This window comes from Talpa occidentalis, unplaced genomic scaffold (assembly GCF_014898055.3).
Source record: "Talpa occidentalis isolate TD23 unplaced genomic scaffold, MPIMG_talOcc4v2.1 talOcc4.15, whole genome shotgun sequence".
NCBI classification, from domain to species: Eukaryota; Metazoa; Chordata; class Mammalia; order Eulipotyphla; family Talpidae; genus Talpa; species Talpa occidentalis.
The window spans coordinates 29,089,347-29,106,105 of record NW_023601543.1 but is presented as its reverse complement, the minus strand read 5'-3'; the positions used below and the strand labels follow the sequence as shown (position 1 = coordinate 29,106,105).

The 16,759-nt window shown below is 35.2% G+C and overlaps 1 protein-coding gene across 4 annotated transcripts in view; it reads right to left on the bottom strand.

Moving 5' to 3' along the window:
- The window catches only part of RBM41 (RNA binding motif protein 41), a 51,776-nt gene that overhangs the window by 5,950 nt on the left and 29,067 nt on the right, over window positions 1–16,759 (bottom strand). For all 4 annotated transcript variants that reach the window (XM_037512122.2, XM_054695621.1, XM_037512121.2 and 1 more), the window contains one exon: window positions 15,653–16,056. In XM_037512122.2, coding sequence (XP_037368019.1) covers window positions 15,653–16,056 — 404 coding nt within the window. The remainder of the gene's footprint in view (window positions 1–15,652; window positions 16,057–16,759) is intronic.

The window sequence follows — 16,759 nt, the reverse complement described above, 5'->3', positions numbered from 1 at the left end:
TCTCTAGGCAAGGATGCTCACTCTGTTTTTAATTCAACATGTAATACTGGAAGTCTAGCCAGAACAATTAGACGAAAAAGAAATATACAGAGAGCATCCAAATTGGAAAAGAATAAATATAATGATCTGTTTGTGTATGACATGATCCCACGTAACAGAAAAAAATCCTAAAGATTCCACAATAAAACTGCTAGAACTAGTAATCAAATCAAAATCAATATACATAAATTAGTAGCACTTATAGTGAACTATCGGAAAAGGAAATCAAGAAAATAATCCCATTTCCAATAGATCGAGAAGAGTAAGATATGAGTAAACTGAATCAAGGAGCTGAAAGACTTGCATACAAAAAACAATAAAATATTGATCAGAAAAACACACATAAATGGAAAGACATCCCACATCCATGAATTAAATGTATTAAGATTGCCAAAAATGTTGATACTGCCCAAAGTGATCTACAGATTCAATGCAATCCTTACCAAAACCACAATTTCCTAATTTTTATGAAAATTTAAAAAATCTAAAAATTCCTATGGTAACAAGAGACCCCAAGTGGAGAAAGTAATCTTGAGGAAAAAAGAACAAAGCGGGATACATCACACTTTCTGATTTCAAATTGAAGTAATCAAAACAGTATGATACTGACATAAAAGGCAGACACATTCACCAATGGGACATAATAGAGAACCCAGAAATAAAGTCACACATTTATGAAAAACTGATCTTTGACAAGGGAGATAAAAATACAAATTATGGAAAAAACAGTCTCTTCAATAAATGATATTGGGAAAACTGAGTATTGAGTACCAAAGAAAATAAAACTGGATACTCATAACAAACAAAAATCAACTTAAAATGTATTAATGACTTAAAAATAAGACACAAAACTCTAAAATTCCTAGAAGAAAATAGGGAAAAAACTTCTTGGATATGACATCAAAAATACAAGCAAATTAAAGCAAAAATAGACTAGTGGGACTACATCAACTAAAAACCTTCTGCACAGCAAAGGATACTCTCTGCAAAGTGAAAAGGCAACCTGTAGAGTGAAAGAAAATGATTGCAAATCATATATATGGGAAAGGGTTAATATCTAAAATATATAAGGAATTGCTAAAACTCAAGAGCAAAAAAAAATTCCAGTTTAAAAAAATGCCAAAGGACCTGCATAGACATTTCTTTAAAAAAGACAAGCAGCTGACAGATAGATGAAAAGATGCTTTTTAGCACCAGTAATCACCAGGGAAATGCAAATCAAAACCATACTGAGATCAATGGGCTATCATATCACCTTATGCCTGTTGGGATGTATTAATAAATAATTAAAATAAAGGTAAGTGCTGGCAGGAATATAGAGTGGTAAAACCATCATGGAAAACAGTATGAAGTTTTCTCAAAAAATAAAAATAAAACTTCCATATAATTGGGGCCTCCCTGGTGGCAGAGGGGTTAAGTCTCAGGCTATCAAGCTATGCCAGTCATTGCGACATTAGTTTGATCCCTGGCCAGGGAGCTAACACACATGGCGCAGCAGACTTCTCCTCTCTTACCCGCTGCTCCCCTCTGTAATGTATTTCCTTAGATCCACCTGTTCTGCTTCCCACTCCGTCTCTGGTAAATTTTCTCTCCTCCCCATTACTCCCACCCTGCTAACTCTGGCCTATACCTCAGTTCTTGTATGCACTAATAAATAAAAATAAATCTAAAAAAAATTCCACATAATCCAGCAATTTTACTTCTGGATATATTATCCAAAATAACTGGAATCAAAATCTAGAAGAAATAACCGAATTCCAATGTTTATTGAAGCAATATATGCAATAGCAAAGACACAGAAACAACAAAAAAGTTCACTAAAAGATGAATGGACAAATAAATTATGGTGTAAAAAGATATTATTATATTTTTAAATCTTAAAAAAGAAAAACAACTTGTCATTCGCTATAAAATAGATGAACTTGGAAGCCATTTTAAGTGAAATAAATAAGAAAGAACAAACACTACATTATTCCACCTATATCAGGAATCCAAAACAGTCAAATTAATAGAAGCTGAAAGTATAATGGTGTTTATGAGGGTCTGGAGGAGGGGTAATCCAGGAGGTGTTCATCAAAGGGTTTCATTTATTCTCATAGTTTCATATATGCAAGATGATTAAGTCCTAGCGATCTACTGTACAATACATTGGATTTAGTTAACAATACTTCATTGGATTCTTAAAAATTTGGTAAAAGGATAGATGTTATGTTAACCATTCTTTATCAAAAGAAAAAGAGGAAATTTATGGAGGTGATGGGTTAAGTTTAGGGGATTGTATATGGTGGCAGTTTTTAAGGTGTGTATTTATGTTCAAACTCATCAAGAGGCACACATTAAATATGTACAGCTTTTCTGTATGTCAATAATACCTCAAGTGAAAAAAAATAACAAGCAAGGAGGCAAAAGACTGACACACTGAAAATCACAGAACATTCTTCAAGGAAATTAAAAAATACACAAATGCAAAAATGTCCTATGTTCATGGATTGGAAAACAATATTGTTAAAATGTCCACACTATCTAAAGGAATCTACAGATTTAATACAAAACCTACTAAAATTACAATAGTATTTTTATAGAAATAAACAATCCTAAATTATGGAACTACAAGAGACCCCAAATAGTCAAAGAAATCTTGAGAAATAAGAACAAAACCGAAGACCTCACTACTATAATGAAAACAGCATGTCTTTACTAGCATAAAGACACACACATAGTCAAGGAACAGAATACAGAGCCCAGAAATAAACACACACATACAGTCAACTGGTCAACAAGGCAGAAAGAAGTAAAAACACAATGAGGAAAGGAGAGTTCCTTCAACAAAGTGTTGGGAAAAGTTGACAAATCCATATATAAAAGAATGAAATTGGACTCTTATGTCTTACACAAAAATCAACTCAAAGGGCTTAAAGAATAAAACATAAGATCTGAAACTCCAAAACTCCCAGATGAAAACACAGAGAAAAATCTTTATGACATTGGCCTTGGCAATTGATTTCTTAGATACTACATCAGAAGCACAGGCAACAAAAGCTAAAATAAAGTATACTACATCAACAACAAAAAAAAAACTATGTACAGCAAATGTAACAATCAGCAAAGTGAAAAGGCAACCTTCTAAATGGAGAAAATATTTGGTAGCCATATATCTGATTAGAGCATATCAAAAACATGACAAATTCCTACAACTCAATAGCAAAAACACAATCCCCTTAAAAAAAATGAACAAAAGATCAAAATAAACATTTTTGGGACAGAACACATACAGAAAATAAATACTGATTGAAAACAGTATGGAAGTTCCTCAGAAAATTAAAAATATAACTACCATATGACCCCATAATCGCACTTCCAGGTACTTAATCAAAAGAATTAAAATAAAGATGTTGAAGATAACTGAACTCACATGTTTGCTGCTGCAGCATTGTTCACAATCACGAAAAGGGAGAAACAACCTAAATGTCCATCACAGATGAATAAAGGAGATGTGGTATATATACATACTATTGAATATTAATCATACAGAAAAAGGGAGGAAATCTTGTCATATGCACAACATGAATAAACAGTGAGAACATTATACTAAGTGGAATAAGCCAGTCACAGAAGGACAAATATCACTTGATTTCACTTATACACGGTATCTACAGTAGTCAAACTCATCAAAGTAAGACAGTAGTGGTTGCTAGTTGCTGGGGAAGGATGAAATGAGTTGCTGTTCAGTAGTATAAAATTTCATCATGCAAGACAAAAAGTTCTACAGATCTGCTGTAAAACATAATGCTATAGTTAACAATATTGCAATGTACACTTAAAATTTTGTTAGGAGGGCAGGTCTCAAGTGTTATGTATTTTACTATGATAAAAAAAGATAGAGGAGGGCCTCCCCCGTGGCGCAGCGGTTGAGCGCTGGGTTGCGAGGCTGCCCGCGACCTCTGCGGTGCCGGTTCGATCCCCGGCTGCTCCCTGGCCACCGCAGGAGGGTCCCACCTGGCACGCAGACCTCTCCTGCCGCCCGCTGCTCCCCTCAGCAGTGTACTTCGGTCCTTCTGCCTGCTCTGCTCCCCGCTCTGGCTCTGGTGAATTCTCTCACCCTCCCGCGCTTCTGACTGTACCCAGTGCATGTATAAAACAAAACAAGCAAACAAACAAACAAACAAATAAATAAATAAATAAAACATGCCTCTATTTAAAAAAAAAAAAAGATAGAGGAGAAAAAAAGAGATCTCTATTAACTAGCATAAATTATATACTTTATAGCTTCAAGGAACGTAAGAAGAATTCAGAGAGGTGCACCAAAAGCAAAGAGCTAGAAAATAGAGCCCACTAAAATGACTTAACCCATTAAACATATGAATAAATATAACTGGAACATATGAATAAATATGTAACAGTAACAATTAGTAGACTGTTTATGTCCCTAAGTATTTAGCATTTAACTGTATTTATATGTTAAAGGTAAGGCATAAAATAACTGATTTGTGATTCACTTAGTTGTTTCAGGTGAGCTGGAATTTTAGGTCTGAAATACTCATGATGAAAGCATCATAAAATTAAATAACCATAAAGCGTATGTGAAACATATTGCAAGTTCCTCACCAAGTAAGAAAGATCCACACCAAGCTTGTTCCCCTTTGATATGAACTTTTTTTTTTTTTAAATCAAGTACTTCCACTTGAGGTGGTCAGTCACTTCTTGCTTGGAATGCATCCTCTCTGCTCCAAATACACACACAAACACATGGATGTATATGTATGGATATATCCATCACATATATATTTATATGTATGTATATAAATTAAGACACACACATAAAGATATAGCTAGACTCAAAAACAATACACTTCTATAAAACAGAAAAACACTAACTCCCAATTGATAATAGAGCGTGAAGCTCTTTTTAGTCTCCTGCAATACACAGTATTGTTTTGCAAGTTTTAAACTTTATATAAGTGGTATTACACTATGTATTCTGCTTCAGTTTCTTGTTTTAAATCTTTTTAAAACAGACTATTTTCAGAATAGCTTTAAATTACAGAAAAATTAAGAAGATTGTACAGAGTTCCCATTTACCTGTTATTAATCTTACAATGCCACGTTAAAATTAATGAATATTGCTACACGCTTTTTTTTTTAAAGATTGATTGATTTATTTATTTATATAAGCACTGGGTACAGTCAGAAGTGCGGGAGGGTGAGAGAATTCACCAGAGCCAGAGCGGGGAACAGAACAGGCAGACAGACGAAATACAATGCTAAGGGGAGCAGCGGGCACGGCAGGAGAGGTCTGTTGTGCCATGTGGGACCCTAGCAGGTGGCCGGGGATAGAACCGGTGCTGCAGAGGCTGCGTGCGGGCAGCTCGCAGCCCAGCGCTCAACCGCTGCACCACCAGGGGAGGCCCAATATTGCTACACTCTTATTAACTCAAGTTCAGTTTATTTAGGTTTCCTTAGGTTTTCCCTAATGTCCTTTTTCTGTTTCAGGACCCCAGACAGTACATTTACTTTTCATGTGTCATTAGACTCCATCTGTCTGTGGCATTTTCTCAAACTGGCCCTGTTTTTAATGATATTGACAGTTTTGAAAAGTATTGGTTAGGTATATTTTAGGATGTACATCCACTAGAATTTTTCTGGTGTTTTTCTCATGGCTAGACTGGGATTAGAGTTATTGGGAGGGAGACCACAAAGTACAATTTTGATCACATCATATCCAACAAACATACTATTAACATGATTTATGACTGTTGATGTTGGTCTTCATTACCTAGTTGAAGCAATGTTTGTCAGGTTTCTATACTGTAACAAACATACTGCTTTTCCCTGCCTTTCCATACTGTACTCTTTCGAAAGAAGTCACTGAGTAGCTCAAGACTAAGGAGAGGATAGTTATGCTACCTCTTCTTGAGGTTGAATATCTATATAAATTATTCTTCTGCATGGGATATTTGTCTCTTTTTTCCCATTTATCCAATTGTTTTATTATATCCTTATGAACTCATGAATATTCATTCTATCCCTTGGGTTATAATTCAATTAATTTAGTTTGTTGCACATATTGCTTTAGCTTTGCTTCTTTTGACATATTCCAATGTTTTTGCGTTGTTTTTACAGCTTCTCACACTACAAGATGCTCAAGGCTCATCTTGTATATTTCTTGCCTCAGTACTAAAATCAGCCATTTTTCCAAAGAGCCATGGTTCCTTTTGTTATTATTAGAAACTAAGATCTCAATGCCTGAAGTCCTTACTGCTGCTGGAGTGTCATTCCATTTAGACCCTCTCAGCTGACAGAGAAAAATTATGTTTATACTAACCTGTGTATTTATACACACATATTTTTATGTGTAACCCTTGTATATATCTTAAACATGAATGCATAGTGATGAACCCAATTCTAAACTATTACTACATGAACCATTCTACCTTCCTCCCTTTGCTTATCTGTAAATTCCAGCAGTGGGAAACTGGCTCCCATCCTCTGTCACCCACTTACTTTTAACATACATGTATATTAACATACATGTATATCGGTATCAAAATTGTTAACCAGTATCCCCATGGGACAGAACCTTATCAAACCGACAACTTTTTATAATAAATCTTGACAGTGGGTAGTGTCAACCTTACAGCTCTGCTGTTCTTCATTATCAACTAGGGTATAGTGATTATGTATGATTGGATTTGCTTTTACTCTTCCAGACTCCACACATTTCCAAAGATAATTTGGTTACCATATTTCCCCCATCTTTTCATTGAAGTTGCTTAGATTGTCTTGTCACAGTCTGCATTCTTAGCTGAGGTTTTGCAATCTCCTAAATGATTCTTTAATACTTGTATTCATTAAAGGTCACTTCATGCTGTAGTCTTTTAGGTTTTGACAAATGCATGTCTTGCATCCACCATCACAGTAGCATACAGAATAATTTCACTACTCTCAAGAGTGGCCTGTGGGCTTCCCCGGTGGCGCAGCAGTTGAGCGCTGGGTTGCGAAGCTGCCCGCAGCCTCTGCGGCGCCGGTTCGATCCCCGGCTGCTCCCCGGCCACCGGAGGAGGATCCCACATGGCGCGCAGACCTCTCCTGCTGTGCCCGCTGCTCCCCTCAGCAGTGTACTTCGGTCCTTCTGCCTGCTCTGCTCCCTGCTCTGGCTCTGGTGAATTCTCTCACCCTCCCGCGCTTCTGACTGTACCCAGTGCATGTATAAACAAACAAATAAATAAATAAATAAAACATGCCTCTATTTAAAAAAAAAAAAAAAAAAAAAAAAAAAAAAAGAGTGGCCTGTGCTTCAACTATTCATTTCTTCCTCACTCCCCTCAAATTCCTGGCAGCTACTGATTATTTTCTAACTCTACAGTTTTATGTTTTCCAGAATGTCATATAATTGGAATCTTATAAAATGTATTCTTTTCATACTACTTTCACTTATTAATATGGACTTACAAGAATTACTCTTAGTGATCCTTTATGTAGTATATTCAATGATGAACATCTGAAACTTACATGTTACAATGCAAATATTACTTCAATAAAAAGGTCAAAAATATGCTTTTATTGTGCCTCAATGTCTTTTTGTAGCTTGATACTATTTCTTCCTTTCTTTTTACTTTTACAGTTGAGTATCCTCAACTGCATTTGGTGTTATCAATTTTATTGTGATAGGTATGTAATGGTATCTCATTATTGTCTCATTTTATTTTGCAATTCTCTGATAATAAATGATGACCTCCTTTCATATATTTATTTGACATATATATATATATATATATGACTTTTTTGAGAGGTGTCTGTTCTTTTGCCCATTTTTAAATTTGGTTCTTTATTGCTGTTGAGTTTTAGGAATTCTTTTTTTTATAGATTTATTTATTTATGCATATAAGAGCTGGGGTACAGGCCAGAGATATGAGGGGTGAGAGGATTCACCAGAGACAGAGTAGGGAACAGACAGGCAGACTGACTGAGATACACTGCTGAGAAGAGCAGCAGGCGAGACAGGAGAGGTCTGCTGCACCATGTGGGTTGCTCCCTGGCTGGCTGGGGATCGAACTCGTGCTGCAGAGGCTGCGAATTGCTTCATAGTGCGGTGCTTAACCCCATGCGCCACCAGGGAGGCCCTTAGGAATTCTTTGTGTATTTTGGATAGAAGTCATTTGTCAGACATGTGATTTGCAAATATTTTCTTCCAGTGTGTGACTCACCTTTTGATTTATTTTTAAAGGATCTTTCACTAGCAGAAGTTTCTAATTTTAATAAAATCTAATTTATCAGTTTTTTCTTTCCTCAATCATGCTTTTGGTATTGTAACTAGAAATGTACCATCACACATAGAGTCACAGATTTTCTGTTTTCTTTTAGAAGTTTCATAGTTTTGTGTTTTGCATGTAGTTATATGATCAATTTTAACTTAATGTTTTTGAAGAATGTTAACATCTATGTCTAGATTCTTTTTTTTTAAATGTGGATATATAGTTGTTCCAAAACAATTTGTTGAAGACTATCCTTTCTCCATTGAATTGTCTTTGCTCCCTTATCAAAAATCAGTTCACTATATCTCAGTGTTTATTTCTGAAGTGTCCATTGTATTCAATTGATCTAGTCATGTGTTAATTAATTGAAGGGAATTGTGTTCTGAGAAATGCACTGTTGGGCAATTTCGTTGTTTTGTGATCATCACAGAGTGTATGTTATTCTCCATTTTGCTGGTACAGCAATTCAGGAGGGCATCCTGGAAGAGAAGCTGGGTCATTCATGACTTACTAGTTCCACTGTATATTATATACATACAGTATGTGCTTATTAATATACTTGAAGGCCTTGAGGGTCACATTACACCACATCACAAAAGGTTTTAATCTGTAGCCTGCATCATTGCCCCTAAATAACTTATCCTGTCCTTAACAGCCTTGAAACCAGGAACTGATTTGGCCTCCTTATGGATGAACGTCCTTTTAGGAATTCATTCCAGAATAGAGAGGTTTTATCCATAATGAAAATTTTCTCTGGCAAGAGATTATCCTCCACAGTCAGCTTATCTAAGAGTTTCCACAAAATTTTCAGCTGCCTTTATATCAGTGCCTGTAGAGTCAACCACTCACTTGTATATTATATGATGAGTAATGATTCTTGAATGTTTAAATCACCCTCAGGTAACAGTAAGTTCAATGTTGTCATCAGATCCAGTCTTTTCTTTCAATATTCTTGCAAACTTTGTATTGGTTGTGATTTTCATAGCACTTCTATTTCTTGTCTCCAATCCAGGTCATTAGAAATTTCCCCATATTTCATGAATTTTGTTAGTCTTACTGCTTTCAATGAATCAGACCCTTAAACAGCCTTCATCACTTTTCCAAAATTGTAGCTATGTTAGAATGAGACACATCTGACAGACAAGTAATAACTATCACTGATTATTTTCATAGTCCTCAATCACTTTTAATTTCATTTCTGGGTCAATGACCTCTTATTGGTAACATTAGCAGTAGATTTTGTATACTTAGGGGCCATGATGACCAAAGCAATGTGAAATTAAATCAGGGAAAAGGGAAAATGATACTATGGTAAAGATGGGATGTATGAGGCTGCTGCTAGTGTCCAACACTTCAACGTTATGACAATAGGCATCGCTGGGCAGTAAGAATTTTGGGACCACTGTCATCTATGCAGTTCCTCATTGACTAAAACATCATTCATTATATAGCACATGACTCTATACATCTTTATTTCACTAATGCTTAATTACTTGGTTATAGTAAATCTTGATGGTGGGTAGTGTTTACCCTACAACTTTGCTGTTCTTCATTATTGTGTTGGATATTCTAAATCTCATCTTTCCATGTAAACTTAGAATCAGTTTGTTTATCGCTACATAATAGCTTGCTAGGATTTTGTTGAGATTCTGTGGAGCCTACATACTAACTTGGGAAGACTTGACATCTGAAGAATATTAAGTCTTCCAGTCCATGAACACAGGATACAGGATATCTTTGGATTTATTTAGGTCTTTAATTCTTCAGCAGGGTTTTATGGTTTCCTGCATATATATTTTGTACATATTTTATTAGATTTATATGTAAGTATCTCACTCTTTTGTGGTGCTATTGTAAAGGGAGTAGTGTTTTCAATTTCAATTGTTCACTTCTTAATATACAGGGAAGCAGTTGACTTTTGTATGTAAACTTCATATCCTCCAAGCTTGCTATACTAAATTTTTATTTCCAGTAGTTGTTTCATGTTGTTGATTTTTTTGAATTTTCATTATAGATGTAGATGCCATCTGTGAAAAGGACAGTTTTAGTTTTTTTTCTAATCTGTACATTTTATTTCCTTTTCTTTTCTTATTGCACTAATATTTTCAGTACAATACTAAAAAGAAGTGGGGAGAGGGGGCACCCTTGCCTTGTTTTTGATCAAAGGGGAAAGCACCCAGTTTCTTATAAGTATTTTATCAGCTGTAGGGTTCTACAGATATTATCAAGATGAGTATATCCCCCTCTATTCCTTGTTTGCTGAAAGTTTTTGTCTGAACAGGTGTGGGATTTTGTCAGAAGCTTTTTCTACATCAACTGAAATAATATGATTTTTCTTTAGTTTGTTGATGTGATGGATTAATTTATTTTCAAATGTATGAATCAGTCTTGGATGCTGGAATAACTGCCACTTGATCACATTATATAATTCCATTCCTACATGGCTAAATTTGATTTCTTAATATTTTAATTTTCTAATAAAATATTTTAATTAAATAGACTTTCTAAAATTTAGGATTTCTGCATTTATGCTCATAAAGATACTGGTTTGTAGGATTTTTTTTATTGTAATGTCTTTATCTGGTTTTGGAGTTAAGCTAAGGTTGCTCTCATAAAATGAGTCAAAGTATTCCTTCTGCTTTCGCAGCCATCAGTTGCATAATGACATTTCTGATAACAGACTGCATATATGACAGTGGTGTCTAAGCTACACCATCTAGTTTTGTGTAAGTACACTATATGACATTCACATGATGACAACATCTCCTAACTATGCATTTCTCAGAACATATCCCCCCCAATGTTAAGAGATACATGACTATTCTCTGGTAAAGACTGTAGAGAATGGGAATCATTTGACAATCAGCTCTCCTATTCCTTATTAACATAACACTCCTGCCATTCATTTCACTAATGCATACATTAGAATTACTTAACATATTACGACTATTACTTTGAACAGTTATCTTTTAAGTTGCTTAAAATAAAAAAAGAATAGATTTTATTTTACCTTTATGTACTCCTTCTTCTATGCTGTTCCTTCTCATACAGAGACTATAACTTTCTGACCTATATAATTTTCTTTCTCTCTGGAGAACTTTGTTAAAAAAATATTTCTTGTGGGCCTCCCAGGTGGCGTAGCAGGTTGAGCACTGTGCTGTGAAGCTGTCCGCAGCCTCTGCAGCATGGGTTCGATTCCTGGCCAGCCAGGGAGAAACCCACATGGCGTGGCAGACCTCTTCTGTCTTGCGCGCTGCTTTCCTCAGCGGTGTCTTTGGTCCATCTGCTTGATCTGCTCCCCGCTCTCTCTGGCGAATTCTCTCACCCTCCCACGCCTCTGACCTTGTATAAGTAAATAAATCTTAAAAAAATAATATTTCTTGCAAGGCAGGTTTACTGATGACAGGTTCATTCAGTTTTTGTCTGTTTGATAAGGTCTTTGTTTTCCTTCACTTTTGAAGAATCATTGCGGGATGCAGAATTCTACGTGGGTGGGTTTATTCCCAACACTTTAAATATTTCACTTGATTCTCTTCTTCTGTGCATGGTTTCTGATAAGAAAGCCAATGCAGTTCTTATTTATGTTCCTCTATAGGTAAAGTCATTGTTTTCTCTGGCTGTTTTCAAAATTTTCTCTTTGTCTCCAGTTTTCTGTGTTCGCAGAAAATATGCTTTAGTATTTTTTGGTACTTACCCTGTTTGATATTCTCTGCTCCAATCCTGGATCTGTGGTCAGATGTCATAAATTTTGGAAATTCTCAGCCATTCTTCAAATATTTCATCTGCTCCTTTCTTCTCTTTCTGGTATTATAATGTTTATGTCATACATTTTGAAATTGTCCCATTGTTACTGGACTTGGTACTGTTTTTTTTTTAAACAGCCTTTTTTCTTTTTGAATTTCACTTTGCTAAGACTCTACTGATATGCCTTTAAGCTTACTGATTTATTCCTTCCCAGTCTACAGATGAGTCTAGTAAGGCATCATTTCTATTATACTGTTACTTCTAGCATCTCCTTCTGTTTCTATCTATTGCTTACATTACCAATCTATTTTTGCATGTTGTATACTATTTTTAATAGACTCTGTACCAAATTCATCTAGTTATTTTAAAAATATGTGCTACCATGGAATACTATTCAGCAATCAAAAAAGATAAACTGATGTCATTCACAGCAATTTGGATGGAGCTCGAAAGGATTATATTCTGTGAAATAAGTCAGAAGGAAAGAGAAAAATATTGGGTGGTGTCACTTATAGGAGGAACACAGGGAAAACAAACAAGGGATCAGGAGGGAAAAAGACAAAAATAGCAGGCAAACTATAAATCAGAGACATTTGTTTGGGGAGAGGGAGGAAGCGGGACCAAAACATGGGAGAGAAGTGCACAAGAGACTATGGTGATGGTTCACAGTTGCCTCTGTGGTGGTAATCTTGTGGGGATTAACCTGAGAGGAAGATGAATGAGGATGTAAAAAGTGTATAAATAATAATTAAATTAAATTAAAATATGTGATAATTCAACAACCTGCATCATATCTGAGTTGAGTTCTGAAGCTTGTTTTGTTTCTTCAGATTAATTGCCTAATAATTTCCTTATTGCTGAACAGCAAACATGATGTATAAGGTAAGATTAAACTGAGATACAAAACAGGAGATTAGTGTGAGGTTTTATGTTTTTTTAAAGATTTATTTATGCATACAAGAGCTGGGGTGTAGGCCAGAGGTGTGGGAGTGGGTGTCAGGATTGAGAAAATTCACCAGAGATAGGGTGGGAAGCAAAACAGGTGGATCCACTGAAATACACTGCTGAGGGGAGCAGCAGGCAAGACAGGAGAGGTCTGCTGTGCCATGTGGGTTAGCTCCTGGCCAGGGATCGAACTAGTGATGCAGTGGCTGCCAATTGCTTCACAGTGCTGAGACTTAACCCTTTGTGCCAGCAGGGAGGCCCCAAGGTTTTATGTTAATATGGCCAGGAGGCAAGCTATGTTTAACATTAGCCCTAACATCTGGAGATTTTCATTTCCTCTAATGTCTTTGTTTCCTCTGTTTTCTTTGGGTTTCTTTAAAAAAGGCCTTAAATGGTCTGAGCCCTAAAATGTAGTTAGCATATTGAAGATCTGTTGATAAGGTGATTAAGGTGTGAGGTAAGGGGGAACATTCTGAAATCATGTATGTCTAAATCTTAACAAAAGACATCAGAAACAACTTCTAAAGGATACTATCCACTGGGAGAATATATTTGCTAAATATATTTGCTAAATAATCTCTATAAGTAATGTGAAAAAGTAAATAGCCAAATAATAGGCAAAGAAATGAAATTCAGAAGGTTCTTGAAAGGCTAATGAATATATAAGTACATTGCATTTTCCTGGAAATCAGGAACATGCAAATTAAAACAATGAGATACCTTTCAAACATTTTATACTTGCAAAAATTAGAAGTCTAGTACTATAAAGGTTTGGCAAGGATGTTGAAAGAGATCTCTGAAAGCCTGTTCACTGAAAGTTGAGATAACAAAGCCTACTATCACAATAATTCCACTCCTAGGTATGTAATCAACAACAGTGCTTCTTAAAATGTCACTCTCAGACCAACAGCAGCATCATTTCCTGGGAATTATTGAAAATGCAAATTCCCAAACTGTATTCCAGATACACTGAATAAAAATTCTGGGGGTGGATCTTAGCAATCTGTGTCTTAACAAGCCTTCTAGATGATCCCAGTGTACATTGAGAATCACTGTAATGGAGCAACATATTCCCAATTTTTTTTCACTGAGATCCACAGGAAGAAGTGCATTCTATATTTTGGCCCCCACACACATTACATAAAACACACACACACACACACACACACACGTTTCAAGAAACAGTAATTTCCCTTACTCTAAGGAATGCAGTTTGATGTTTCGTTTCGTTTTTAAAAATTGCTGGTTGTGACCTACTAATTATAACCTAGAGTTTGAAAAAGTATCCTAGAGAAACTCTTGTACATGTGCAACAGGAGTATGAACTATAAGGTTTGCTGAAAAATTGTAATGGCAAAAAACAGAAAGGAAAAAGTCTCCAGGAGAATGGCTAAATTAATTACAGTATATTTCTACAATAGAATAGTGTATTGTTTCTTATATATTAGAAGTAAATTTCAAAAACATTACGTATATTCAGTCATAAAAGCAAGTTGTAGAAGGATCTATAGAGTATATCAACTATATAGTTTTAAAATATGTAAAACTATAAATATATAAATATGTAGTAAAAACACAAAAATATGCATGGGAATAATAAATTGCAAATTCAAGATAGTGATTTCCTCTGGAAAGGAGAAAGGCAGATGGAATTGTTAAGGGATATAAGGAAGGCTTCGGGTGTCTTTATAAGGCTTTACTGTTTTTTAAATTAAACAAATATGGAAACTATAAAGAATTAAAAAAGATGGTGGGTTGGCTATAAAGCTGGTTTGCTATATTATTCTCCATAGCTGTTTATATTAGTAATATTTAATAATATATTTTTAAAGAAATCCAGCTACCCTTGAATAACAGCAAGTATATATTAGAAATATAGTCACTCGATGGAAATTGCTTCAGTATCCGTCATGTACAATGCCTTTAAAGAAAAAAAAATTCAGGGATAGCTATAAGGTAACATTAATTTTTGTGGGTTTTTTTTTGCCTTTTTTTTCAAATTAGACACAACTAAGTTTATGATCTAGGTACTTGTGTTGCATCTTTGAGTGATATGTTAATGAAGTTTTCCATTCTAAATATAACATATACCATGAATATGAAATAATAATCTGATCAATAAAACAAATATTACTTACAACTTTACTTAGATATTTGTCAATTTCTCGAGGCTTACAGGCCTTATGTTTTCACTTTGTGCTTAGTTGCCAGCAACCTAAATCACATGTCACATGAAAGTGAGACAGAGCATTCTGAAGAGAAAATTCATGTGCTAACAGTAAATTCTACAAACAGGGGGCTAAGTATTGACCAGTTCCGAAGTACCAAGACTACCAGACATGGTGGTCCTATGAATACTACTTGTTTTATTCCCAGTCTAGGAAACTGGAGGTTACTTTTCCTTCAAATTGGGGTTTCTAGAGCATATATACTAGGATCACGTCAAGATTTCTTTAAAATTCCAACGACATTAGAAAACCACAAAGAACATTACAGGAAATATGCTACTTATATACTACGCAGAAACTGAATAGTCAAAGTTAAGAAAAAACACAATCACTATGCTTATGTCATGATTCTTTGGTATAATCAAAGCTAGTTTAAAAGTATTACTTTAGGTAGAGGTAAATAAAAATGAAAACAACCCATTTTTTACTTGGTTTCGCCTATACCTTGTTTGGTTCCCCTGGATTATATGAAGAAAACATAGGAATTTTTCGGATCTCTTCCTCTGATAAACGATTTCTCTGGATCTCATCTTCGGGGACAAATTCTATTGGCTGCGTCAGCTTCTTAGGCCCAGTCCAACACTGCTCAGGTGAATTATCAATAACTTTGGCCACATGGAGACTGGGACCTTTACCCTGTGCTGCCTGTATTCCCTTGTCCTGGAGTAATGACGGGTTCTCAGCTGTGCCACTATCACCCACTGATGTAGCTGAGACCAGTGAGTGGGAAGCAAAGGGTTCACCTCTCATAAGTTGGAACTCTTCAAGACGTTTTTTCATTATCATCTCTTGGTAAAAATTTTCCAGGTTGTTCATGGGATCACCTTTGTTCTTCTTTTGGGGTTCATCTGGATCAAGACAAAGAGATAGGGAAGTTCTACAAAGCCTACCAATACAATCCTTGACAAATCAATAAAAATTAAATCTTGGATCTCAGATATAGAAATTCTGCTGGGGAAGAACTTAATAACCTGTGACAAATGACAATCATCTATAGCTATTTTATTATTGTTCCTCTTAAGCAGGAACAATATAGTGAGGCAAGTGAGGCATCTAGGGTACACAATTTAAGAAGATGTCCACTTTCAGGGCCATACAAGTACATGCTCATCTAAATGATAAGGACATTTAAAAAATGTAACTAGTATGGCATTATCCCACTTCACAAAATTAGTAATTCCTTAGTATCATTTAATACCAGTTCATGTTCAAGTGGCCCTGATTATCTCAAAGATATCTTTTTAAATTTGGTTGTTTAATTAGGGATCTAAAACAGCCTTTGGCTGTTTGATATCTTAAGCCTCTTATTCTAATGTCCCTCTTTCCCACCCCTCAAATCTATTTTTCCCCCATCCCACTGATTTATTAAAGAAACCACATCATTTGCTTTTAGAACAAATGATTTGATTGGTTGTTCTTAGTATTGTTTAATTTGTTCCTCAGTTCTATTTCTTATAAACTGGCAGTTAAATCTAGACCTATATGTTATCTAATACAATAGACACTAGTCACATATATCTATTTAAATTAACTTTTAAAATAATAGTTCCT